Source organism: Asterias rubens, chromosome 18, assembly GCF_902459465.1.
Source record: "Asterias rubens chromosome 18, eAstRub1.3, whole genome shotgun sequence".
Lineage (NCBI taxonomy): Eukaryota > Metazoa > Echinodermata > Asteroidea > Forcipulatida > Asteriidae > Asterias > Asterias rubens.
This window is the reverse complement of record NC_047079.1, coordinates 11,045,709-11,073,593: the sequence shown is the minus strand read 5'-3', so window position 1 is coordinate 11,073,593 and position 27,885 is coordinate 11,045,709. Positions and strand designations below refer to the sequence as shown.

At 38.1% G+C, this 27,885-nt stretch overlaps 3 protein-coding genes across 3 annotated transcripts; 1 reads left to right on the top strand and 2 right to left on the bottom strand.

The window, feature by feature from the left end:
* The first annotated feature begins 9,066 nt into the window (after window positions 1–9,066).
* On the top strand, window positions 9,067–10,626 carry LOC117302082 (gastrin/cholecystokinin type B receptor-like). Its single transcript, XM_033785879.1, has one exon. The coding sequence runs from the start codon at window positions 9,168–9,170 to the stop codon at window positions 10,452–10,454; it is 1,287 nt and encodes a 428-aa protein (XP_033641770.1). The 5' UTR covers window positions 9,067–9,167; the 3' UTR covers window positions 10,455–10,626.
* Window positions 10,627–19,511: 8,885 nt separating this feature from the next.
* Window positions 19,512–22,165, bottom strand: LOC117302665 (spore wall protein 2-like). The gene is made up of 4 exons (XM_033786647.1): window positions 21,991–22,165; window positions 21,120–21,284; window positions 20,589–20,813; window positions 19,512–20,098 (listed from the first exon to the last, which is right to left on the bottom strand). Exons 2-4 carry the CDS (start codon window positions 21,253–21,255, stop codon window positions 19,512–19,514), a joined length of 948 nt encoding a protein of 315 aa, XP_033642538.1. The 5' UTR covers window positions 21,256–21,284; window positions 21,991–22,165.
* Window positions 22,166–24,033: 1,868 nt separating this feature from the next.
* Window positions 24,034–27,256, bottom strand: LOC117302526. Its single transcript, XM_033786501.1, has 4 exons — window positions 27,066–27,256; window positions 26,377–26,498; window positions 25,548–25,808; window positions 24,034–24,914 (listed from the first exon to the last, which is right to left on the bottom strand). The coding sequence occupies exons 2-4, from the start codon at window positions 26,471–26,473 to the stop codon at window positions 24,898–24,900; spliced, it is 375 nt and encodes a 124-aa protein (XP_033642392.1). The 5' UTR covers window positions 26,474–26,498; window positions 27,066–27,256; the 3' UTR covers window positions 24,034–24,897.
* Between the last annotated feature and the right edge of the window lie 629 nt (window positions 27,257–27,885).

Below are 27,885 nucleotides of genomic sequence, written 5' to 3'. Positions count from 1 at the left end.
AAAAATTGCGGGCAAGGCCCAAAATAAGCCAGGTAGCTTGTAGCGGCTTGCCTTTACTTAATAAAATACATAAAATGTTAACTATATTTTTGATGTAACTGTTCTTGCTGATAATTATGCACTTTATACTGTTTTCTATTATTTCGTAAATTCATATTTTTGCTATATGTGTGTTTTTGTGCATTTAGTTGACTTTTCCTGCGACAACACATGTTTCTGTGTGTTTATAACTGTTGCATTGAAGAATGGAGCTCTGTAGCAAACGTGCAATTGTGTTTTGGGGTAGGCCTACCTTTTGTATCTATTTCAAAACCACTAATAGTTCTTCAGATTAAAGGTTTAACATTCTTAATTCAAGGGCCTTTTCGAAACCTTGGCTTTAATCTCTGGCTCTGGCTTGGGCTTTGTCATCCACTTTGGAGCAGTGTGAGTTTTGCACAGTGTTTTCAACTTTAAACGGACCCGGAAGCCGAAGCCTGGGCCGAGGTTTGGACAAAGCCCATGTTTCACAGGACTGCTAAACCGCACACATTCACTAAAGACTTAAGACTTTTCCTCAGCAGAATCTGGACACAAGTGGAACTACAATGAATTGTGTATAGTATCTATACTGGTCCCCCACTTATTGTTGTTAACCAGATAACTTATGCTTATATATCCGATTTTGTACACATAACATAGGCTGAGGATGTGCGGCCATCTTGATTTTCTCCCATGCAACTCAATGGTATAATACCAAACGAAGGAGAAATAGTCTGGTTCCCGTTGTGTTAAATATTAGCATTGATAACTGTTACTGGGTACAGGTGATGACCAAATTGGTATGATATAAGGTTAGATGTTAAAGGTATTAGCGGGAAAACCCAGACAAGGTATTTATTCAAACAATAAAAAATCATGTAATCCATTAAATTTTACATTCGTACTAACTTTGGCTATTGGTTAACTTCAGACAATTATTTATCTTTATGACCAAAGCATATACACTGTACATAATAATTTTGCAATGGCTACAAAATAAGGATTTGAGGTAATTTTGCACGTGGAATATCCATTCGAAGCTTTAAATATCTAAAGGATTTGGGTACTTTTTGTAACATAGAACACAATGTCCACAGATTTACATTGAACTTACACAGTTTGAAGATAATGATAGTATGTGTTGTAGTTTTTGAGAAATGAGTAAAACAATGTCACTAAAAATAATGTTTGTCTCACTGAGATGAACATTATCGTGACTTGTTTTACTCATTTAAAAAAAAAAAAAAGCCTACATCACCTACGTAAGTAATATTGTAAGGAAAGCTTTCTACCATCATTCGCATTAACTGTGTAATTTGAATGTAAATCTGTGGACATTGTGTTTTGTGTCCTCCAAAAAGTACATAGACTTGTAGTAGTCTTTATTCTTTGACTTTATTTTAATGGTTCATTTTCGCAGCCGTGGTGCTGAAACTATGCGGTGCATAAGTACAATTTCTAGTCAGACAACGACGTTACGTATCTGGTTTAAAAGTACACTATTTATATGGAATAAAAATAATCTACTCGGTGAAAAAATTACTTCGGTTCTTTACTCGAATAAAACCTGTAAACAATCTTTTTTACTAGAAGACAGTATATGTGTAGATTAAGAGGCTGGTTGTCTTAATGCGAAACTTAGTTTTTGTACGAAAATAACTCGATTTATTTTATGATCACCAGGTATATGTTGTATTTTGATATGAGTTTTTTTCTGACTTAGTGTTTCTCAGCTCTTGTCATCGAAAATTTAAAATTTGAAATTTAAAATTGAAGTATAGAATCTTGCCGTCTGAAAGGTCCTCATTTTGAATAACATGCTTGGAAGTACAATTTAAAAATAACTGGGGCCAATTTCATAGAGCTGCTTAAGAAAATAAAAATGCTTAAGCACGAAAACAGCTTGCTTATTCTATACAGTGTTACTGGCAAAAATTTCATGTCGTACACATTGCTTGTGACTGGTATTTAGCTGTTGTTTCACTTTTAGCATAACAATTGAGTGGAGTCTTGGCCGGTAATCTGATTTTACTAAGCAAGGATTGTTTTGCTTAAGCACAATTTAGTGCTTAAGCAGCTCTATGAAATTGGGCCCTGGTGTGAGAACAACAGTGAATTGGTTGGTGTAAAACTCGACGTTTCGATCCGTTCTTTTGATCATCTTCAGTATTTATAGATTTATTTTCGTGAGTTTTAAAATCATCAAACCTTACGTTATAGCAATTCTAGAGAGTTTTTTTCCCTGGGTTTGTTGAGAAGCTACTGGTCAGGCTTAAATTCACTGGACACACTTGATAATTGTCAAAGACCACTCTCCTTATTTGGTGTATCTCAATATATATGCATAAAATAACAAACGTGAAAATCTGAGCTCAATCGGTCGTCGAAGTTGCGAGATAACAATGAAAGAAAAAACACCCTTGTCGCATAAGTTGTGTGCTTTCAGATGCCTTGAATTCGAGACCTAAGTTGAGGTCTCGAATTCAATTCAAATATTTTAGTAAGAAATTACTTCTTTCTCAAATACTACGTTACTTCAGAGGGAGCCGCTGCTCACAATGTTTTATACTATCAACGGGGTCCAATTTCATAGAGCTGCTAAGCACAAAAATTTGCTTAGCATGAAATTTCTTCCTCGATAAAGGTTTACCAACCAAATTTCCATATGATTTTCAGGATAAGCAAGGAACAGCTGAATACCAGTAACAAGCACTACATGTATATGCAACAAATGGAAATTTGGCTGGTAATCCTATTTTTACCTGGAAAGAATAAGGTCCGATGCCTTTAACTCCTTTCAAAACAGTCTTATTTTATTGTAGATGTTTATTTTGTTTCCAAGTGTACAGTGATTACTTTGAAGAGCTAAGTTAATAAATAAAATATTGAAAATTATGAATCTGAATCAATTTTGTGAATATCATTTCCAATCACAAAGCCTATAATACTAAATCAAGGTATTGGGTGTGTTCGTTTAGCTGCCCTGGGTCTACCCCGGTGTGTGGCGGTTTTTTTCCCAGGACGAACGTGGGTAATTATCTGCACACGTTCGTCCTGGAAAGAAAAACACGCCACACGACGGGGTCGACCCAGGGAAGCTAAACGAACGCACCCATAGACGATGTGACCTGTGACATCACATGTTTACAAAACAGCCACCAAGCCTAGACTTCCTACAGGCACGATTTGTACACAGCCTAACGGTAGAAAACATAAAAAAAATTATTTTATGGAGATTGCACTGTCTAATTCTTATCAACTTTTGATATGATGAAAGGGGTCACATCTCAAAACTTGACCAGCTTTTACTTTCATAACTCTTGGTTTTATGTGGAAATTATGACACAAAATTTCAACTTTCCCATAGGACCAGTGTAGTATCTTGCCTGCCAGAATACCCAAAGAATGTAAAGGGTCACACTTCTTGTAAAACAAAGTTCACATGGTCTATACATTTGGTAATAATATTGTCGAAGACCAGTATCTCCACTTGTTGTACTCCCGAACATGCATTAATAACAAAATCGTGCAAATTAGGGCTCAATTTGGTCATCGAAGTTCTAAGAAAATATACAAGAAAAAGGGCTGTTTGGTGAAAAATTACCTATTCGTCTAAAACTGTGCACATCAATATAAACGGTGCCGTTTCTGTCAATGTTTTATACTGTCAACAGCTCTCCAGTGCTCTCTACCGACTTATACATTTTAATAACCAAATGTATAACCTGCCTTCAAAATAACAGTTTCAAAATATTTGTAGTTACCAGTTTTGCTGATATGAAAACCCTTCTTGTTACATAACTATTCTGGTGCCTTTTATTAATTCAAAAGCCCTATTCCAAAACGACAGCACTTTAACTTGGGTCCCTTGCTTAATTTAAGCATGGTTGTAAAATGTTGCAATGTTCGACAATATTTTACAATGGAACTTGGACTGTAAACAAATTGTTTGTTCTTTCACATTGCGGTACAATTTTACAACAATGCTACAATTTAGCAAGGGACCCTTGCTAAATTACTCTCGTGTGAAAGGGGCTCAAGAGTACGCTGAACAAAATATACAAGAACACCGGTGCAACAGGTTCAATGTCATTATTTACGTGCGTTTTATTCTTACACTGATGTCTCAAATTCTGCAGCCCCTTTATAATTATTCTGCCTAATGGTAATCGTACTAGTCTGAAATGAGCCATTACTACCTTAATATTGATTAATTCATGTCGTCTTGCTTTATTACCCAGTGAATTTATTAGTCCATTAAACTAATGAAAGTACTATGCGCGCACGTCGGAAACGTTTCTGTAACACAGGCTTGAGCTTAGGCTCACGCATAGTCTTGGTGCAAGACGTTGTTATTTACCTTGACTCAAATCACGAACCATACGGCCTATGGTTTTACCATAGAAAATTTACCAACTCAACAAGAACGTCTTGCACCAAGACTAGCTCGCGCTGCATGAATAATCCAACTTAGGGTCCCATCCCAACCATGTTGAGTTTTACGCGCTGCGCACAACTCTTAGCCAATGATAGCTCTTCATTGCCTCAGTTAGGGGGCTCTTTTGGGATGTGACTTCATATGAAAGTGGTTTATAGACATTTTGTTAACGAACATAAACCCTCGCTTTGTATAGATGCCTAACCTAATGAATATGTTAAATGCAAAAAATGCCTTTTCAGCAAAACATTAAACAAATTGTTATAAAGTAAACGTTTACCTTGTTTTAAAGGTACTAATTAGTAATATGAGTTTTAATTTGATAAGAAACTGCTGTACTTTTTGGCAGTGAGGGTCACCCGTACTTTCGCTACCAGGGTTTGCAAAACTTTTGTCTGTGGCATAAAAACAAAATGGTATTATAACATAACACAGTTTGTGCGTCATTGCAGGTTTATGATTTATGTCAAATGAAACTATTGTATTTGCAAGAGCGGGCTGGACTTCACAAAGCACTTAAAGATACTTTAAAATATCAGTATCACCATAGTGATTTATATTGTGACATCACACTGTACTTATCCGATAAATCTACTCCGCGGTAGTAGAATAAAGAAAGACAGTTCTCTAAGAACAAACTCTACCTGGCAAGTAGATACACACATGGTGTTACCGCAAACCCAATATATATTGATACCTCACCATACAATGCCTCAAATCATATACACTGTACTTAGTCATTAAGAATAATACACAGCTAAGATCGGTCTTTTATTTGCAATCAGCACCAGTGCGAAGACAAGGGACCAATCTACTTTGTCTTCGGTCATTGGCTGCAGCGGCAATCAGCTGATAGCACTCGGAGGCAACGCATGCGATTGCCTCATGACCCTGGTTATTGCCTTGGCGCCCTTGAAATACTCCAGTAGAAATTTACAGTTTCCTCATAGGGTGTCTTTTTCCTAAGAGAAAATGCCTTGGTGCCCTTGCCCTTTCAAAAACGAAACATAACATGCCTTGGCAATGAATGTGACTTTTGGGTATCCCGGCTTTTAGCCACTGCTGGAAGCATATACGTCATCCCGCGGCTTCTCTCTTAGTGTGTACCGGTGTCACATGCAATTATGTCCTCTATGCAATACTATCCGGAGGACATTATTGCATATGCATATGCAATAATGTCCGCCGGACGATTGTGTATATGCAATCGTGTCCGCCCGGACGCTGCTGCATAATGCAATTGTGTCCGCCCGGACACATTTGCATATGCAGTTGTGTCCCCCCGTGCAACACCGTCCTTGAAATTAAACGCCCTTGGTCGACGGAACACGTTCGCCATTTTTTTTACAAGCTAAGTGTATGTCATGAATGACATGGGAAATGTTCGGCCGTTGGGTATTCGCTGCAATCATAAAATACGTGAATATTCATGCTGCATATTATACATGTATGTAGGTTCAGTGCATGCTCGCTCGCTTACGCGCGCGCATACATGTACAGTCATGTACATGTCCGCCGGACGGTTTTTGCATAGCCCCGGACACGATTGTATATGCAAAAGTGTCCGGAGCGGACAGTATTGCATGGCGGACTCAATTGCATCAGACACCGGTAAGCGTAATATCTAGATTCCATTTTTGTGAATGAAGACATTGTTTCGTACAAGCCTCGGTTTGGTTGGACCACAGATTATAACAAGTACTACGTCACCATGACGTAACCGAAGCGGCTTCATAATAAGCTTTAATAATCTGTATTGTTTTACTACTAAATCCTGTTCACGGTGTTCATTAGACCGGCTAACTCCCATAAACAAAAAGAGAATGAATAAATAATGACCATTAGTGGCAATTTTCAGCTTTCATAATGTCGCGTTAGTACAACTCCGTACTGCAGTGTAAAATGACTTTCCAGGGTTACTGGTATCCAATAGCAACCATTAATCTCTTGCTAAGGTGTAAGGAAAAATACCAAACAAGGGGCATTGGATCTGTGAAAATTTTGTCAGACCACATTATTTAAAGACACTGGAACTATTGGTAATTGTCAAAGACCAGACTTCTCACTTGGTGTATCTCAACATATGCATAAAATATCAAACCTGTGAAAATTTGATCTCGATTGGTCGTTGAAGTTGTGAGATATTATATTCAATTCAAACATTTAAGTTACAAATTACTTCTTCTCAAAATCTAAGTTACTTCAAGGGGAGCCGTTTCTCACAGTGTTGTTATCGATAGCCGTCCATTGATTGTAACAAGTACGTTTTTATGCTAACAATTATTTTGGGTAATTACCAATAGTGTCCAGTGCCTTTTAAAGTGATGCAGGGCCGCAATTTGTATGGTTGCCTAGAAACAACTCCTTCAGAAACCCATTGTGTTAGAAATAGTAAGCGTTTGATCCACGATACGTGTTGGAATTTCATATAAGGCAGTTATTGGGCTTTAAATTAACCCGTTCAGGAGTCACTATTATGTAATTAGGTCTGGTATCCCACTTCTCTATTGTAAACCGTATGGACGAGCGGATACACGGCCTCGCTTTGTTCACAGACTCATTAATAAAGACCTCAGCGAGTAATTTAGAAAAAAAGGCTCTTGATTCGCTCCTGCTTGTCTGCACAGAATTGACCCGAATTATGCGTCTATATGGGGCGGGTTTGGTCCATTTCAGGTCGGGCTGACCTGAAACATGGATTACCAATTGATTTTTAACTCGGGTACCATTGGGTCATTTTGACAGAGGTTCCAGTGACCCTGGAAAAGGGTAAAGCCTCACGGGACCCTGAACCGGGTCAAGTTTGACCCTGTAGTGTTTAGAGTGTGTGCTTATGGGCTCCATCAGCTATTTAGAAAACATGCGCTTGTCTTATGGAACTTCAGTCAGGTGGACGGAGCGCAACACAAAACCCAAACCCAAGTGACGGTTACGAAAGGGCCCTTTAGAAACCATGTAATTAGCTAATCATGGGGGTGGATTAAGTAGATTGGCTGAAACTGAGAATATGCCACATCATTCTGAATTGAGAAAACAAAATAACCGAAAATATAGAAGAAACAAACCCCTCGGTTTCAACTAGGGCAGGTATGATGAAATTGAACAATTAGCTTAATTTGAACAACCTCCGATGTTAGTTTATGGGCCCGTTTTACGGTTCCATTGTTGCGTTTCACAATGTGAAATTGCCGTCCGTTTGTTCCCGCACGCTCAACTACAAAGACACACCCGTCCTTGGGGGGGGGGGGGGGGGCTGGCGGCTAGCTACCAATGTTTCATCGAATACTGTAGACGATGGCCTTCCAGTTATTTCACGATCAAAACCAAACAAGCCACTATTCTATTAGACTTGTGGACAAGTCGTTAAATGTCTGTGGCGGTGATAGCGTTCCGAGTCTCCCCGCGATTCCCGCGGTATTCTACTACTGCTGTCACGACTACGGTCCCAGTTAATGGGGAGTAGAAGTCGTCAACCAGCTGTTCGCACGAGAGCAGTGATCTCGCCATAGCACCGCAACAACTCGATTATCTCACCGCGTGTGACCATTAACGACTTGTCCATAAGTCTACCATTCTATCGATGTCAGCACAAGGTAATTATACCCCGTGGTTATTTCTATGGAAACCAATTTTTTTTTTTTTTTTACATCTGCGCATCACACATTCATCGGTACAGTAATCATTGTGAGCGGCGGACAAGATAATACCCCCTCGTTGCTATGGTAACGCGTCCTCCCAATTTGCTTTGCGTTTAGGTGTCGACGAAGTGTGCGGAACGGTTCTTTAGAGTTGTACACCTCGGTTAACAAGAGCTCACATCCGATTTATGAAGAACTAACGACAGTAAACAAAACGACCGTGTTTCTTTGGACTTGGTGTACCGTGATAAGGTTCAAGAGCACCGGTGCAACAGGTTAAACTTTCCGGTCGTTGCACGGTGCACCGAATCGGTAAACTATTAGCAAGATGGCTTGTAATTACTGGCTATTGTGGACGCTGGTAATCTATTAATTAACGGGTTGACGGGACGACCATAAGGGGACTCGAGCTGAAACCTTGGCCGTGCGTTGGTTGTGAAGCAACGGCGAGAGCACTTCCGTTTTCTCGGTGGATATCTGTTACGGAGTTGTTGTCCAGGATAACTTGGCTCGTTTTGTTATACAATAAGGGACATTTCTTTAAAGGTAGGGCTTCGTAACAATTAAGTTTTAAACTATTAAAACAAACGGTAACGGTATTGCTATAACTATGTCATACTCTTTATAGAATGGAAAACTATTCCAGCCGACTTCAACGGTTTTGACGAGTGCATATTGTGTCACAAAAACTGGTTTGGTAATTAAATGGTGCCGATATTGGGCATGAAATAGTCGGATAGTGCCTGTCATCTTGCAAAGACAATGGAGATTAGCACCCTGTGACTATTTCAAAGTTTGTTCAATGAATTTCTGTTCAATGAAGAATTGACGCATTGCAGAGGTAAATGTTTGGACTGCCGAATTTGGGCATGAATCAGCCGTTTATTCTTTACTTTACTTCGAAATGATTCTTAAATCCGGGAACAATTCTATGCTTAGTTCATTAGAGTAGAGTTGTGCTCAGAGAAACTGCAAACACTTGTTTTAGAAACAGCAACTGATAATCAATGTACAAAATCGTGCCGTACGCATTTTGATACAGCAACGGTTGATGGGGACTATTTCAAACAATGGCTTTATACACGTGGTTTCTAGTTGGATTGCTTTGCATTGTCGCTATCATCGGAATACCAGGTAACATTCTGGTTATTGTAGTCTACTACTCCAAAACAAAGCGAAATGGGACCCGTGTGTTTATCTTAGCCCTAGCTGGAGTGGACTTCTTCATCTGTGCCCTTTCATCTTATCGATTTTATTTCTGGATTGAGGAGACTAGTTTCTCAGACGTCTTCGTCTGCCGACTGTTCACATGGACTGGCTTGGCTAGCGAGTTATCCTCCGCGTTCGTGACCACAGCAGTAGCCGTGGATCGCTACCTAGCCATATGCCGGCCGCATCTAGGATGGATGACGCACGCACGCGCGCAAAACTTGAGCTTAGCTGGTATAATTGCCTCTGCTTTCCTCACTTTACCCGCTTTTCTAATCTACGATGTTATTACTGAAACTGTAAATGGAGAGGTAACGACTCAATGCAAGACTATTAATGACGTTAAAGAGTGGGTATTCATAGCCTTGTTTCTAATCGTTATTGCCTTCGCTGGTATGATGACGCTATCGTTAATCATGTACTTGCTCATCTATAGAGAAGTCCGAAAGCGACTGAAAGTCAAGCCTGCTTTGGTGAAAGTTGCCCAAGTAGAGAACATCACTGAACAAGAACGACCTCCGCCAATGTCAAGTCTGCTCGAAGTGGCTGATAATATGGAATCCATTATAGGTATATCAATCAAACCACGACAGAGTAGGAATACTCGCCGACACAGCATTGGAGGAGTTGAAGGGATTGCAAGTAAACTTTGCCAGGCTCATCAGACCCGGGGTCAGCGCGCCGGATCGCCCGTGGCAAAGCGCATGAGTCTACGGGATCGGTTCGTAGCTGCGACAACATCCCGCGATAAGAGCTCCTCCCTGGTCAACAAACACTTGACTTTAACCGCTTTGGGGTCATCCAGCGAGGACACAGACAACCCTAAGACCAAACTGAACAACGGACAGAACGAAACCGTCGATCAACCCAAGATTAAGAAGAACAAGACAGGCAAGATGCTCCTTCTGGCTACCGTCGTCTTTGTAGTGACATGGTCGGCACGTTGGATAATGTGGATTATATCATACCTCTTGCATGCAGAGTGGACATATTTGGAACGAAATAATGAAGTCAGTTTTGCGTTTTTGATCCTCTTGCAGCATTTGTACTACACCACGCCCGCAGTCAACCCCGCTATTTATAGCTTTGTTAATAACAGATTCAGGGAGGATTGTGTGAAGGTTTTACGTAGAATGCGATGGAGGTAATCGGGATTTTATGATTTCTTGATAATCATTCCCAAGGAATACAGTTGTAACTTAAACTTTAATATTGAATTAGCACTAAAAAGATGCACATTACTTCCAAAACGTTAGTGCGCACGCGCTATGTGCAATTTACATATTTCATGGGAAGGGTCTATTGCCCTTCGCTCGTCCCCAGCGCATTGCCTTAACCAAAGGCGCTGGGATGGGCAAACGTAGTAACCACGCTCATTGGTCTATCTAGAAAATGCTCAATCCCATCATGCATCACACTCACATTGCACCATAGAAATACACTGCACGCGTGACGTACTTCCTGATCAAGAATCTGTGCAAGCTGATTAGCCCATCCCAGCGGTCCTGGATAGACCCGGGGCCAATTTCATAGAGCTGCTTAAGCAAACAATTTGCTTAAGCACGAAAATAGCTCGCTTATTTTACACATGTTACTGGCCAAAATGTCATGCCATATACATTGCTTATGACTAGTATTTAGCTGTTGTTTACTTAGCATAACAGTTGAGTGGAGTCTTGGCCGGTAATCTGATTTTACTAAGCAATGCATTTTTTGCTTAAGCAAAACTTTGTGCTTAAGCAGCTCTATGAAATTGGGCCCAGGCTGCTAGCTGGGGCCGAGCGAACAATTGCTTATCCTTTAAAAAAAAAAAAAAACATGTTTTCACGGGCGTTCATGTTGTGCTGTTCTAATAACGACATTTTGTTTGTCATAATCTAAACCATCAACAACGACAACAAAAATAGGGCTAAGAAAGAAAAAACAAAATCTAACAACTATGTTGTTGTTGAATTCCACGTTGATCTTGATATAACAAGCTAGTTCTCCAACATGTATCATCACAAATAAGTAGGATTTGAAACTTTGCATGGTGGAAATACGATATAGAAAGGTTTGCGGTAACACCATGTAATGACTATCTCTAATGAGTTGGGGTGGTTCTGAAAAGAACCGTTGGTTTCAACTCGACGTTTCGATCAGTATGCTCTGATCGTCTTCTGGAGAAAGCTGTATCATCACTACATCAGAACAAAATATGTAATATCTAATAATTTGTTATGGTAAAATGATAATTGAAACATGAAGCCTGTTTGAAATACGGTGGTAAGATGGTTGACGATGTGCAATGGTTTTTTATTCAATATTTAGGTTTTATAGTTTGTATATTTCTTTTGCACCACTCTTAATATAAAACCACTTTAATCCAGCGAGTGCTGCTAACATATCATCAAAGTAGTTATCATTCACCCAAACTGTAAAACACAGACTTCTTTTGCGATTTTAAAGGCACTGGACACAGTTGGTAATTCAAAGCAGTCTTCTCACTTGGCGTATCGCAACATAACGCACAATAACAAACCTGTGCAAATTGAACTCAATTGGTCGTCGAAGTTGCGAGATAAACAATGGAAGAAAAAACACCATTGTGCTTTCAAATGCTTGATTTCTGGACCTCAAAATCTGATTCTGAGGTCTCGAAATCAAATTAAAATATTTTAGTGGAAAATTACTTCGTTCTCGAAAACAACGTTACTTCAGAGCGAGCCGTTTCTCACAATGTTTTATATTATCAACAGCTCTCAATTGCTCGTTATACCAAGTAAGGTTTTATGCTAACTACCAATAGTGTCTAGTGCCTTTAATTCAGCGAGTGCTGCTAACCTATCATCAAAGTAGTTATTATTCACCCAAACTGTAATAAACACTACCTTTTTGGCGATTTTAACATGTAATTTACGACTTTCGATTAAGCTGCGAGCGCAGCGATCGTTGATTTACACTACTGCTCTGAGAGTGTTTAGACAAACGACTTGTTGGGTGAATAATTTATGACAGTTTGCTGACTAAAGTTTCCAAACCGAAAGGCGCCTCAGTTTAATTACATTTGACTTTGACGGTTTACGGTTTGGAAAGGTTGAATCCGCTTGTTGCATGTATAGTAAATTAGGCCTATAATATTAAAGGCACTGGAAACTATTGGTAACTCCTCGGTGGTATAAAAACTACTTGTTAACGAGCAACGGAGAGCTGTTGGCGGTATAACACATTGTGAGCAACGGCTCCCTCTGAAGTAACGTAATATTTGAAAAAGGGACAATTTCTCACTCAAATATTAAAATACTTCACAGGCATTAATATTGGACATCAGAAAGCACACATGTGCACCTGTGGTGTGTTTTCTTTCATTATTCTTTTGAAACTTCGATGGGGGCCAATAATTGAGGTCAACATTTCCACATAATTATTAATTTGTCATTTCATGCATAATGTTGTGATAGCACCAAATGGGAACACTGCTCTTTCAATTACCAAACATGTCCAGTGCCTTTAAGAAATACGTGGTTGTTTAGAGTAAACCACCGTTTTCTTCTGGCCTCCGCAGATGATTTATTCAGCACAAAGCGAAGCCAGACAGACAAAAACTCAGACAGGATTACATGTTACAATGGCCTAAAACCATACCTTTTCAGTGTATAAACGAACAACTTGCACTTACAGATTTATAACATAAGTGCAAAAGATGAACAGTCCAAATTTTAAATATAATAAGTTAGTATTTTTAATATAAATTTTATGGGATGATTTTATTGTCTTAAAGGTAATCAAAACCTTACTTGGTAACAATTAATGGGGAGAGGTTGATAACAAACCTGTGAAAATTTGAGCTCAACTGGTCGTCGAAGTTGCGAGATAATATTGAAAGAAAAAAACACTTGTCACACGAAGTTGTGTGCTTTCAGATGCTTGATTTCGAGACGTCAAATCCTAAATCTGAGATCTTGAAATCAAATTCATGGAAAATTACTTCTTTCTCGAAAACTTCGTCACTTCAGAGGGAGCCGTTTCTCACAATGTTTTATTCTACCAACCTCTTCCTATTACTCGTCACCAAGTAAGGTTTTTTACTAATAATTATTTTGAGTAATTACCAATAGTGTCCACTGCCTTTAAACCAGTATGTTAGCCTTATCATGACCCGGGGGTGCCCCTACCATATTTGTGTCCGTAAATGTTATAGTTTTAAAACTGTTTAACAATAAGTTAAACATGATTTATTGTCGTGATGAAGACACCATCTTTGTAAAATGGACTTTGTGTGTTGTACGTGGTTGTGCAAGACAATTAGCATGCTTTTCGATTTGTCACCTGTCAAAACTCGTTCAGAGAAAAAAAAAACTAATAAAAACACTTCTTGTGGGTGTCTTGTGGCAAAGAGAGGTGTCATACATCTTGAATATCGTTAATTCACTATTCACCATTCATGTGGGGATTAAGTTCTTATTAAAATCGTTGTCCACCTTTGACCCCGACCCTAAATTGTGAGATACGGAACCACAGGGGAGCCAATTGTCACTCAATCTATAAACAAAATGGCGCATTTAACATGAGGCACAGGACATTTTGCAGAAAAAAATCTTGCACAAATCTTTTTTTCTTAACACAGTAGTTACAAGTATTTCACTGTAATTCTCCCCCAAGTTCGCAGTTTTGCGAATATTATTGGCTCAATTATATTGAAAACACTTCTCGACAACCCCCTTATTTCACAATGAAACATTCCGATCGTTGTGCGTAATTACCAGTTGCATGCATGCCTTTTGCCAATAATGTTTTTAACTCGGGAGTCAATAATGTGACAATGGTTGGTTACGTGTGGCAAACTAGAAGGTTTTCCCAAGGATACGTTCAGTTATATGTTTGGATTACGAGAATTCACCATCTTATTTTCAGGGGCCAATTTCATAGAGCTGCTTAAGCAAAAAATTTGCTTAAGCACGAAAATAGCTCGCTTATTTTACACATGTTACCGGCCAAAATTTCCTGCCATATACATTGCTTATGACTAGTATTAAGCTGTTGTTTAATTAGCATTACAATTGAGTGGAGTCTTGGCTGGTAATCTGATTTTACTAAGCAATTTTGCTTATTTTAAGCAGCTCTATGAAATTGGGCCCTGGTATCAGAATAGCAGAAAAGCAGATTTAATGTGTTTTTAATATGAATTTGTCTTTCTTTTCATCTTTCCTGCTATCTGAAAATCAGACTAAATTTTTTCTTCTTTCCTGCTATCTGAAAATCAGACTGAACGTTTTGTGAAAATTGCATTTCATAACAAAATATATATATAATCTGCTTTTTCTGTTATTCTGATACCAGAAAAAGCAGATGGCCACTTTTCGTCCTCCATAGCTACTTTTGATTATCTGTTGACACTGTTAAAAAAGGGGTTTGTTTTATTAATAATTTGTGTCGTGGACAGGGGAGATTTAAATATTTTACCTATAAGGATTGGTGCACAATGTTTCTTATCCTTTAAGAAAAAAATATGTTTGTAAAAATAGAGCATTTTCAATGGTTGGTTTTGTTGTGGCAAACAAGAAGGTTTTCGATGTAAACTTTCAGTTACCTTTGATTCTCTATTGACTCTGTTGAAAAAAAAAACTTTTGTATTTGAAATAAATTGTGTGGACAGGGGAGACCGAATGGTTCTTATCCCACGAGCAAACAAAAAATTTAAACAAATAAAAATGATGATCTCGTCTCTCTTTTCGGCACACAGCAAACAAAAACACTAACAAAAGCGAAATCACACTGAAACAAAACCAGAATAAATCCATCGGCAGACAAACCCACAGAACGAATTATCTGAGTTTAAATTATTAACAAATAATAATTGTCTTCGAATTCAGTTTTTCGAAGCAGGGTTTTCTCTTGATTTCCCACGTGACTATTACTCCAGTGTTTCTGTCATCACCAAAAAGCAAGAAACAATACACGTCACCACAAAGCCACAAAGGCTTCGCATGCCCCAATGCTCGGCCATTGCCCTCATTATTCAGAGTAGGTTTTGTAATCAATGATTGAAAATACAGTAAATAATGCTCTTTTGATGGATTCAAGAATTATCTTTTCTTAATTTCCGAGCACTCTCTTCCATCTTAATCCATCTACAATCCTACCACATCAGACGGGGAAAAATCACGTTCGCTGTCCATCCTATTAGCTTCAACTCCACTATCCCCATCACTCATTGTGGACATTTCGTTTCCGAGAGTATAAAAAGCACACACACGCTCGTCAATTATTTTCTTATTATTCGGTGGTGGTTTTAATCGAAGTCATGTCTGTGCATTAAAGGCAGTGGACACTATTGGTAATTACTCAAAATAATTATTAGCATAAGACCTTTCTTGGTGACAAGTAATGGGGAGAGGTTGATGGTATAAAACATTGTGAGAAACGGCTCCCTCTGAAGTGCCATAGTTTTCGAGAAAGAAGTAATTTTCCACGAATTTGATTTCGAGACCTCAGATTTAGAACTTGAGGTCTCGAAATCAACCATCTAAACGTATACAACTTCGTGTGACAAGGGTGTTTTTTCTTTCAGTATTATCTCGCAACTTTGATGACCGATTGAGCTCAAATTTGCACAGGTTAGTTATTTTATGCATATGTTGAGATACACTAACTGTGAAGCCTAGTCTTTGACAATTACCAATAGTGTCCACTGCCTTTAAGTTGGGTATAAGGTGGGTAAAGCTAATTCTGAAGACACTAACAGAAATAATTGAACGTCGCGGTGTTTCAATGTACTCAGCTGGTTTATCAAAGTCTTATAAAAATTTCAAAAATGTCTCTGCAATCAAGTTGGCTAATAAGGTGGGTGGTAATCATGAAGACACTCACATAAATGATTGAAACGTCGCTGTGTTTCAATACGAGGTTATTGTCTTATTATGGTGTGGTGGTTCATAAAAATCTAAATTGCAAACATGTATCTGCACTAATGTTGGCTGATAATAATCCTGAAGACACTTACGTAAATAATCGAAACGTCGCGGTGTTTCACCAGCAGGTTATTATCTTATTATGCTGTGGCGGTTAATCAAAGTCTAGACTAGACTTTTGCTATAATTTAAAACATTATCCATCTTTAAACCTTTACAAGGCGAAACATTGCCAGTAGGATAGCTTTTCAATATATGGAATTATCCAAAACTTGTCTAATCAGTGCTCAATTTAAAAAACTAATTTCGTTCTGGATGAATGCGAGTTAGAAAATGCTAGTGTCTGTGACACGGACCCTATCTATTGATCGCTTATGAATACAAAAGGGGAAGGACAGCTTGCTCAATATTGGTCTTATAATTTCCCCTCGGTTGGGTCACATAGACTTGAATGGTTGCAAGAAATATTAACATCAAGGCAATTAATGGTGGTCGACTTAATTTCAATGATCATTGATATCAATTTTGATCAGTAGACTATTTCCCTAACGTTCACTTTCCAAGTACCCCGGTTCAAACCCATCCTTAGTGGGGGAGGGCGGTATCAACTGGATCATTGCTTGTCAATTTCGAGCCATTACTTGCAATTTAATTTGTTTTCACCTGTTTTTAGCTTCTTTAGGGGGCCACTTTGTACTTCGTGGCTCCCGGGGCTGAATATTTCAGCAATATCTTCGGTCGTTGGTCTATCAACCACATCATGAAGTTCGATGTAAATTAATAGAAATCACCGAAATTTGGCAGAGTGGTCTTTTGGGTACGTATTTGAAGTCATGGTGGGCAAGTAGTTAGCAGAAATCGGGCGTGAAATAAACGTTTTAAAATAATTATTCGCTTTATGCAAATCTTAAGTTTTACGTCACTTTACTTGTTTTTTAATTATGCGAGGTCAAAGGTGATTTTGGCAAGGATTGACGTACGTATAATGTAATACGTGTACATTGTATCAAATGATTTCACTCGTTCTCTTAAACCAATAATCTGTCTTTATCGTTATAAGACGTGGGACCAGTCTAGTTATCGCTAATTTACACGACCGTTAGAATTAAAGAGCGCCCTCAATCAGGTAGTTGCAGCAATGTATTGACATTGTAGAAACTTGTGGAATAAAGTTTGCTCTACCGTCTTGCTGCTGTGTTCTTCTTGTAAAATGCGGTTAATTTACGCTTCCCAGTTGCCCAGGATAGGCATATAGAACGCCTTTTTCATTGTACAAGCTGTACACGTAAATTCTCGCAAGTTATGTTTGGAACTGTCAACAACTTTGCAAGAAAAATTACAACATGTGATTGTGTGTTGTAAGCAGACGATAAATCTACCTCAGACAATACTCATGAAAACAGGAAACCAAAAGGTCGCTGTCCACCCTCGCTGATTGTCGTACCAAGGTAAGCCAGTTCAAAAAGGTTTTTGTTCAAGAATTATACACGTGGTATGTATGTACAACAGCTGCTGCCATTGTTATGTTTTTAGGCTGTAAATGGGGCTTTTGACTTGTAAGTTATGTTAAACACGAAACATGCGGGAACGTTTCGTATTTAATGTATGTCATGACGAAGTGAACTCAGGGTATACTTTGAGTCCGGAATGTTTGATAGAATACACTGTTGCTTCATTGTCCGCAATTTAAATTAAAACAGTTTTTACTATATCAGTACATGTGCTTGGCTTAATGTACAACATAACCTACAAACTTATCAGAGAAGAACTTATCGAGATACTACAGTGGTATGAACATGTTGTTCAAAACTTCATGTCACTCTCATGTGTGGTGGCGCCATGTTTGTTAACCACTAATTAATTAGTAATTTTAACATCGGGCATGGGCAGTCTGGGAACCCGACAAAGTGAGTCGTGAATCAACAAGTTGTGTTGTTCGTTAGCCCTTCTCTACAAACACTACTACTCCTTTGTCACATCACAGCTGAAGTGATGCTTACAACAACAAAACAATTTCGTGAACCTAGTTTTAAACTTTTCATGAGTTTTAGCATTTAGAAAAAGATGCATAACATTTCGTATTCACTATTTAGTAAAAAAAACTTCCGTGAAAAAGGTGTACAAAGACAAATCCAAACGATCTCAGAGTCGTTCATCAAAAAGTCATTCACAAGCCAAATTCTAACATTTTTGAAAACTTTGTAAAAAACTAAGAAATTTAACGTCTGCTCATTTTACATCGTACGACCTCCGGATAATAATAGGCGTGCACTTGTCTGTGCAAGACCGCGCGTGACAAATCCACTGAACTTCATTGGCTGCGAGAGACGCGTGCGCGTCGCAGGATCGACCAATGAAATTGGGTGAAATTGCAAAACAGGTGCAACTCAATATCTGTGCACATAAGATCAACCAATGAAATTGCGTGAAATTGCAAAACTATTTATATATTATGCACTTAAAAACAAGGGAAGTGAAACGCCTGGTTGTTGATTTACGTATAATTTGCGTGTAGTTTTGTAGACTTTATTTCGCGAATATTATTTGAACCTTTGAAACATTGAATATATTATTTCACGCAGAATAGTATTGACATATTTTATTTTAAAACATAATGTGACACTCTGATAAGAAATACTGTTAATATAACTTTGCCTTTTTTAATGAACACAATTCAAACTTTTATTAAAAGTCGACAATTTTAAGGAATGCAAATAATTAATATAAACAGGATAAGTATAGGCCTATAGTGAACGCACACATTGAACTTGCCCACGTCCACGGGCCCAATGTCAGATGCAGAAAAAGGGGCCAAGACCAACAAATTAAGTAGTAACCAGTCAAAACACTATTCCTCGTGCACCATCTTTGACTGGTATCATGCTTATTTTTGCTAAGCAGAAACGGTTAATCAATATTTGTTGTTTAAGCAGCTTTGTGGTTGGTCCATTGTGTTTATACCCATCTCGCCACAACTTTGAACAATCTCCTGGACGTCATTATGTGATTCCCGACTCTAAACACTTTCAAAAAATTATATTTGGAAACAATATTCTACTTTGTTTTGGATGTATAACATAATATTCTTTTTTTTTGTCAATGCTTATGATATTTCATGTTCTTGTAATTCTTTGTAAAATACTTATTCACTGTGTATGAAGCACTAAGTATAATGTTATTTAATATTTATTTATGTTATTTAGTGGTTTTGTTTTTCCAAAAGAAAGTTAATGGATAAATAAATTAAAATTAAAATTAATAATAATATGATAGGAGAGTTGTTAAGTATAAATGCATCATGCCCCACTGAGGTCTTTAACTGATAATATCTTCCTTGTTTTCAACCACCACTTTAATTTGTTTATCCTTTACTTGTTCTTCCCTGGCTTTCTTGGATCCCTTCTGCGGCACACCCTCGCCTTCCTTACCCGTCTCAGGCCCCTTCTGATTGTTGCCCTTACCCTGCCCACCATCTTCTTCCATGTCAACAATAACCTCCTTAACTTTCTCCTTCCCTTCCTCCTTATGATCCACCACCCCATCCCCAGCTCCCCCATCCCGCCCCTCCCCTTCTTGCAGTGTATCCTCCCCTTCTTCCCCCTCCCCTTCCACATCCTCCTCCTCTTCTACTTCTGCATCATCATCCCCTTCTACTTCAATATCTTCATACTCCTCTTCATAATATTCCCATTCACGGAGCTCCTCATCTTCAGTATAACCATACCCCCCATCTACCATCTCCTCGTCCCCTCTTTGTGAGTACCCATCCAGCTCGTGGATGACATCCCCGTTCTCGTATTGCTCTCGTGTGTATTCGGGATACGAGTATTTAGCCTCGGGTGCTTCGACATCCAGTCCGTAGTCTTCGTCGTAGTGGTCGGAAGCATCTACCGCACATTTGCCTGTATTTGTCCAGAAGAAAAAAACAGTGGATTATTCATCAATGAAAATGTTATATGGCTTTCTGGCTGTCATCCCAGAATTACAGATATTGACAAAATAGGGAGACCGCCAACATAGGGCTAGATAGCTAAGTTGGTAGAGCACCGGCACGTTAGTTAAGGAGGTCGTTGGTTCAAATCCCGATCAGGTGATTCTTTCAGCTTTTCAACCCCAAATAGATTAACTAACAAAATCATTGTTCCTTGAGGTTTATTATTTGAATGAGAAGAATTATAGAAGTGAAGAACAAAACAGAGTAAACTAGAAAAGAGAAAGAAGACACGGAAACTGGATTCGTTCCGTTCCCGCAGTTTTAAACTTTTTTGGGGGACGCTACGTGCGAACGTGGAAATGGACCTACTCTCGGAGCGCATACGAGTCAACGGATTTTAACCTTGTATATGCGGTACTAGCATTCAAAAGCTAACATAAATCTTTATTTTGACTTACCGTCTTTGCAATCATCTACTGTCTTCATGACATCATCGTGGGGTTTCCCCTTACACGGGCACCGCCCATTGCATACTTTAAAGATAGGCCTGTCGGGATTGTTACACGCGTCCTTACACAGGAAACACTCGTTGATGTGACTCGTGCCATCATTTGCACAAGCCATCTCGACCTTTGTTGGGCACCTGAATATACATGGGTTGGGGTCGACCAGATTTGGTATTTCTGGGAACAAGGAAAGAAAACATTAATTTCAAATAATTGCTCGTTTGTAATCTCTTAAAAAAAAAAATTATGGAGGACAACAATGAAAATACGCTTTTTCTAGTTTGTAATCCTTGACAACTCCTCAGATTCCTATGTCGTTTATGATTGTATTGTATTTAATTTACTATAATTATGTGTCCACTCGTTGTATTTTAAAGAACTCTAAAAAGATAGTCTAATAAATAAACAAACAAATCTTAAATGTGCACACTTAATGTAAACAAGAATAAGCAATAATGCATTAACAGCGTATATAGTACTTACTGATGGCATGGGTTCTTTCTTTGCAAGCCGGGAAAATCGAATCCACTGTATCTGCTGCCCCCAGCGTCAGAAAGAGGTACACGATGACGATGGGTGATATGATCACCCTAATGACGCCACAGCCACATCCTTCCATTATAGCCGATAATCGATCTGCTGATCAACCTTTCAATGATAAAATCGATAAAACAATTAATATTGGTAATTTGACACCACTCCATGATCGACACCTCCTTACTAATTGAAGTGGTGCCCAGCAGGGCAGTTTCATAGACTCGATGTGTAAAAGAAGGTATGCCTATAACAATTTCTGCTAAAAAGCAGAAATGAGCAGGGAACCATTCATAAATTGTACATGTGACATGGTCGTTTGGCCGGTAACCTTATTGAGGTAAGCGTAGTTTTATTGTGCTAAGCAGCTCTACGAAATTGGGCCAAAGTCAGTGTCATCCACTCGTCTCGTGAACTAGATAGTAGCTAAAAAGAAACCCCATTTGATTTAATATTAATGAGTAAACTTGTAAGTTGTGCAAATGATATTTAAATGAATTTTTGCTGAAGTTGACAGGGAGAACTTATTGTCCAAAATATTTTAAACGTTCAAATTGTTAAATACAAAATACATGTTTAACAAGTCAGTTTTTAACTTTTCATCGCACCAAACAGAACTCAAAAATCAAAGTTTACCCCTTCAAGGAAGCGAGCATTACACTTTAGCGTCATTGTCACAAAGCTATAGACTTAATTAATAGTTTGTCATAATGATTTTTCTCGACAACCGGAGAGTTAAAAAATAACTTTGATTCTTCAAACACACAAAGTCAGTTGTAGGCCTACTCCGTAATATTTGAAAAACAATCTACAAACTTACCCTTGTACGTCAGTTTTCAAAACAAAAGTTGATGAAAATCTTTCACGCTGTCTGATGAGTAAAAAATATATTCGAAGGTATGCCCGTAAAAAAAACAGGATCTCTGCAGCGCACAACACACAAATACCGCTTCGGCAAAATATGACCTCTATTTTCACTCAAATCTCAGTCAGTGTTTTGGTTATTTTGTTCTATCAATTATTATCACAATACCTTTTGATTTTAAGCCACGTATATGTAACGCGAATGACAAAGCCAAAGTGTATTACGTACACGTGGCTACGGTTCAGGGATGGTGGAGAGGGGGGGGGGGACCAGACCAACAGATGTGGTATTTTAAATCTGAGAGTATTCCTCTGTAATACTTTATTAAAGGGAACCAACTTTATTTACATCTCCATTCGTGTTTGTGTTGTTTCCATGTTCAAAATTTGTAGTGTTTGGAAGTCCATTGTAAGTTATTTAAAAAAAATGTTGTCACCAACCATGGCAAATACTTTAATTCCTTGTATTGTCGTCTGAAGAATTATTATTAACAAAATCATTTCCTTCTGTCAAGAAAGGGCAGAAATGTTGGGTACAGGTTTGATTATGTTGAAATAGCATTTCTCCAGACATTCTGCCATTTACTTCCATTAGTAATGCGCTGACAATGGCATTTTAATAATTCTCTGTTTTAAGAGGGGACTCTGTTTTAAGAGGGGACTGGTGTTCTGGCTTGTGGCAGAACTTGGGGTCATTATGTTTTGACGCATCTACTTTCTAAAACAAACAATTATCTGTGGCACAACTTAGCTCACCACAATAAAATAGAGCCTATAGTACGTTGTCGTTATAAAAGTATAATTAATCAGAACCATCGATCATTTCATTGGAGTGTCCCTTTAATAGATACAGACCAGTGAGAATCAATCGATCATTCACAATTCATTGCAAAATTAGAAAACAAGGGTAAATATAATGTGGAGACCTCTGATTGGTTGGTCTGAGAGAAAACAGGTGGCTCATTTGCATATTGCTCAGCGTGTGTGCGCACAGGTGTCCATGCTAGGGCATTGTCTGGGAAAACAATAGTGCGACAGGCGCGTCTAAGGCCGTGTCCGAAACGACGACTTCGGCTACAGCTACGGCTAGATCGCGCGCGTCTGCCTATTCTTCAACACTGGTAGACGCGCTGATCTAGACGTAGCTGTATAGTAGCCGAAGTCGTCGTTTCGGACACGGCCTAACAATTAGTTTGAGAAACAAAATCAAAAGGTTTTTTTTTGAGGGCGCTCTTTAATTCTAACGGTCGTCAAGTTTGGTGGGAACTTTAGACTGGCCCCCTGTTCTTATCCTTAACTGACGTCAAACTTCGTGGCCCGCGAATTACTATATCATGATATTCAGCCTTGAGCCTATAAAATGACGTCACACTGAAGATTTGCATAAGTGAATAACTATTTTAAAACGTTTATTACACGTCCGATTTCTGCAAACTACTTGCCCACCATGACTTCAACTACGTACCCAAAATACCCCCTTGCCAAATTTCTTAGTGGACTATTATTTCACAACAAATTTCATGATGCAAATGATAAACCAACCGCCGGAGACATTGCTGAAATGATTCAGCCCCGGGAGTCACGAAGCACAAAGTGACCCCCTAAAGAAGCTAAAGATAGATTAAAGACACTGGATAGTATTGAAAGTTACTCCAAAATAATTGTACGTACATAACGTCCTTGGTTATGAGTAAAGGAGATCTGTTTATAGTATAATAAACTATCAATGTAACTCTCAAATTCAGTGCTATATTGTGAGAAATTGCTCCTTCTGAAGTTAAGTACAATATTAGAAAGAGGTAATTTTCCCCTCAAATAATAAAACAAGGGACCTCAGCTTAAACATTTTTTAAACCGTCTGAAAGCACACAGAGTAAAACAAGGGTGTTTTTTGTTATTCTCTTGCAAACTCGATGACCAGTTCATCCCAAAATTTCACAGGTATGTTATTTTATGCATATTATGTTGGTATACACCAAGTAAGAAAACTGGTCTTTGTTGTTACCAAACGTATCCAGTGCCTTTAAAGACAAATGGTACAAAATGACAAGCAATGAATTATTATCAATTGAATACCGCCCTCTTGAAGCACATATGAGCTTTGATTGGTATCTCTCTGATAGAACAGGTGTCTCATTTGCATATTGCCCACTGTGTGTGCGCACAGGTGTTCACGCTGGGGCATTGTCTGGGAAAACAATAGCGACAGGCGGGGTTAACAATACAGTAGTTTGAGAGCAATAAGTATACGTTGGGAATATATTTTACTGCAACGGTATTAATTTATTTACATTTTTTCTTTTAACATGACATCAACACATGTTACTATGGTAAAAATTAATGAAGTGAAAACAATTGATAACAAATTGACCCTTAAATGTATCTGCCTGACTGGTAGTACACAAACACAGTTCCTGAAGCCATTTATTTGTGAACAAACATACCCCGAGTGTATGCCGTTGGCAAGGGCACCCCCATTTTATTTAATGTAATACATTATTCGATCATTGTTTCCCATCTCATTATCACTAGAAATTGGAGTATACAGAAATACACTAGAATAAAACGTCTTGTTCATCTACTGATTTTCCCGTGTTTAAATAGATTATGGGTAAATGTTGATAACAATGTTGATCAATGTTGAATAATAATAACAAAACAATAGCCCTTATGAAATTGTATTCTAAACTATTTACAGCACAACGGGAGTTCTTTGTTCTTTGTTATTAACTGCAAGCGGGCTGATTAATTGTGAATCATTTTTTTATGACTAGCTCGTTCTTATTCAGTTTAGTAGATTTGAAACTCCGTCCTGCTCTGAGTCGGCGAAATACTTTCAGTTTACGATGATTCAAATTTAACGTCATTTTGGGCATGTTTCTGCAATGACAAAAGAAAAACTAATCGTTTTATGGCGTTATAAATATTAGAACATTTTTACGAAGCTATAGAGGGTGTCTTTCAGCAGGTGCCATTTTCACATAATTTAGTTTTTACATAGTAATTGTTCGTTTGTTGTTTTGTATAATTAACCCCTTGAAAAAATGTAAAATGCAGCAACGGTCTGTCAATGGTCTATCCTTTTTTTGCAAACTGTCAGAACACATTAGGGCCTTTTCGAAGCTACAGCTAGGCTTATAGGCTGCATCATGGGCTCCTTCTGCACTTTCTGTAATGGGCTTTGATCAAAGCGGATCATAAAGTCCGGACCACCTAAACCATGGTTTCGAAACGGCTGCAGGAAATAATTATGAGTCCAATACATAGAGCAAAGGAAAATGTTGCTTAGCAGAAACAATTTACCAGCCAAAATACCATGTCATGTATATTGTTTGTAACTGGTTCCCTTTTGATTTTTACTTTAAATGGATGCAGGATTTTTTGTGTATTGACGTCATTGTGTATTGTTCTTGTTTTTTCTTATAAATCGCGATGGCGCAAAAACTGAAGCCACGGTTGTTTTATTATCCTTTAGTCATTAGACAGAGATAAATTATTTCAGTATATGCTTACCATCCATTAAGCAGAACCCACTTGCTGCAATCTTCGGAAGTTTGGGGTCTAAAACTTTGGGGTCTAGAACAGTCGTCGGGTTCTTCAGCGCCCCACAAGGACAAAACCCATCACACCGTTTAAACAACTTGTGATTGGTGCATGCTGCTTTGCACAGTGAACAGTCGTTGAGATATTCCTCCCCATCGCTGCCACAAACCGGTTTATATCGGCTGGAGCACAGAATGTTCGAACAATTATTTGTTCCCATTTTGGGAATTGCTAAAAGGGGAAACAAAATATGAACAAAAAGAAAATGTCATTCATAATTCTTCATCCAGGGACTTTGGGATAATATATTAATGCGTAAGCTTTTGAGAACAATGTATTATTATATCTGCCAAATGTTTTTCTTTGAGCAATTTCAAATGTTAAAGGTAGGCCTATTGTTGAGAAAACAGTACAAAAAACTGACTTGGTATCTTCATCTAGAACGTCGAATTCGTAAGGCTTTATGAGGTGACGCCGCGGGTACCAACCGTATCTCTGGGCGCATAATTTTAAACCAGGAAAATTTCGAATCTCCAAAAGTCGTCTCGTGGTGATCTTTGGAGATTAAAATTCTTATTTAATTGATTTATAATCCTAATTTTGATCGAGAGCACGTCAGATGAAATAGTTTCTCATGATGCTTACTACCAACTACCATATTGGCTTTCGGATCGAAATTTCAAAATATAATTTCAAGGTCATTACCCGAGAAGTTAAGTAACTGTTATAATAATAATAAACCTGATAAAATAGAATAAACCTGAAATAATTAAATAAACCTGATATTACTTGTTCTCACATTTGATGCCATTTCGGCAGCTTGGGTAGTATGGTGTCTCAGCCATGACACTTGAAAACACAACAAAGAACACGCAATGTATCAATGAAGCCTTCATGGTGTGATAGAGTGGGCTGGCTTTCCTGAATACAAAATAAAATAAAGTGTGCATACAGTCCATTATATGATTGCTAAATCAAACAAGGTATAGTTTAAGGTCACTTGTATTAAAAGCAGTGGACACTATTGGTAATTACTCAAAATAATTATTAGTATAAAACCTTTCTCGGTAACTAGTAATGGTGAGAGGTTGGTAGCATAAAACATGGTGAGAAACGGCTCCCTGTGAAGTAATGTAGTTTTCGAGAAAATAGTAGTTTTCCACGATTTTGATTTCGAGACCTCAAATTTAGAGTTTGAGGTCTCGAAATCAAGAATTTTGTTTCTTTCTTTCATTATTATCTCGCAACTTAATTCGATGACCGATTGAGCTCAAATTTTCACAGGTTTGTTATTTTATGCATATGTTGAGATACAACAACTGTGAAGGCTAGTCTTTGACAATTACCAATAGTGTCTAGTGTCTTTAACATTCCCCTAAACACCAATATCATTATTTTAATTATGGATTAATTTGGTTAAACATTATTTCTGAACACAAGTATATCGCAATATTTAAAACTGGGTACCACAAAAATACAATTACTCACCGATAACTGGATGACGTTTTCCGACCACAAAGCGGGGCATCAACTGCACACAAAGGCTCAAATAAACTCACATGGTTTGCTCAAATGTTTGTTTTACTTTCTATCGAAGAAATGTTGATTAAAAAACTGGGTTTTTGGGGGGTTAAAAAAAAACTCGTACTCTGATCGAAGCTTTGTAGGGAAAACAAATTATGCACAGTGTTCTGATAGGTTATGTACAGAACAATAGTCTGAATTTATTTTCTCTTACACGTGACCAAAAAATCAATCAATCAGTGTGCGGGCAAAAGCGTTGTCATTATTAGTAAGGTCATAATCGATCAATACCAGTTGAGAGCCCCCCCCCCTCCAACCCCGCCCGAATGACGCGGACAGAAATGACAACCACAAGTGGGCGCCATTACTGGAAATCGTTTTACTGTTTTGCCAACTTTCTAATAACGCGAATCAAAGTTCACTGTGTAGGCCAATTAAAATAAACTATCAAATAAAATGTGTTGTTATAACTGTAGTTTACCGAGGCTTAAAAGGGCCTGTGCGAAAAGAAAGACAGTCTATTATTAAAGTCAGATATGAAACTATGAATAAGCGAGTCATAATGCATAGGAGCTATTATAGCTCCTATGCATTTTAGCTCTATGGTCATAATGTCATAAGTTATTGAGTCCACAAGCATGACGAAAGACTTGTAACTAAGTCATACTTATTATATTTTCTTCTTCAACGCTTTCGTATCATTTTAGGTAATTGGGATGAAAGATAAATTAATGATAATATACAACAAAATGAGTTGCTTTTGGGTAGAATAGAACTCATACAA

What these genes read in the sequence shown, in the direction of transcription:
- LOC117302082 (XM_033785879.1), top strand. Translation starts at nt 9,168, where the DNA reads ATGGCTTTATACACGTGGTTTCTAGTTGGATTGCTTTGCATTGTCGCT.
- LOC117302665 (XM_033786647.1), bottom strand. Translation starts at nt 21,255, where the DNA reads ATGGAAGGATGTGGCTGTGGCGTCATTAGGGTGATCATATCACCCATC. An exon ending in AGAAAGAACCCATGCCATCA is followed by an intron (nt 20,814 to 21,119) that starts GTAAGTACTATA and finishes CCTTGTTCCCAG; the next exon opens with AAATACCAAATCTGGTCGAC. An exon ending in AGTAGATGATTGCAAAGACG is followed by an intron (nt 20,099 to 20,588) that starts GTAAGTCAAAAT and finishes GGACAAATACAG; the next exon opens with GCAAATGTGCGGTAGATGCT.
- LOC117302526 (XM_033786501.1), bottom strand. Translation starts at nt 26,473, where the DNA reads ATGAAGGCTTCATTGATACATTGCGTGTTCTTTGTTGTGTTTTCAAGT. An exon ending in CTGCCGAAATGGCATCAAAT is followed by an intron (nt 25,809 to 26,376) that starts GTGAGAACAAGT and finishes TTCCCCTTTTAG; the next exon opens with CAATTCCCAAAATGGGAACA.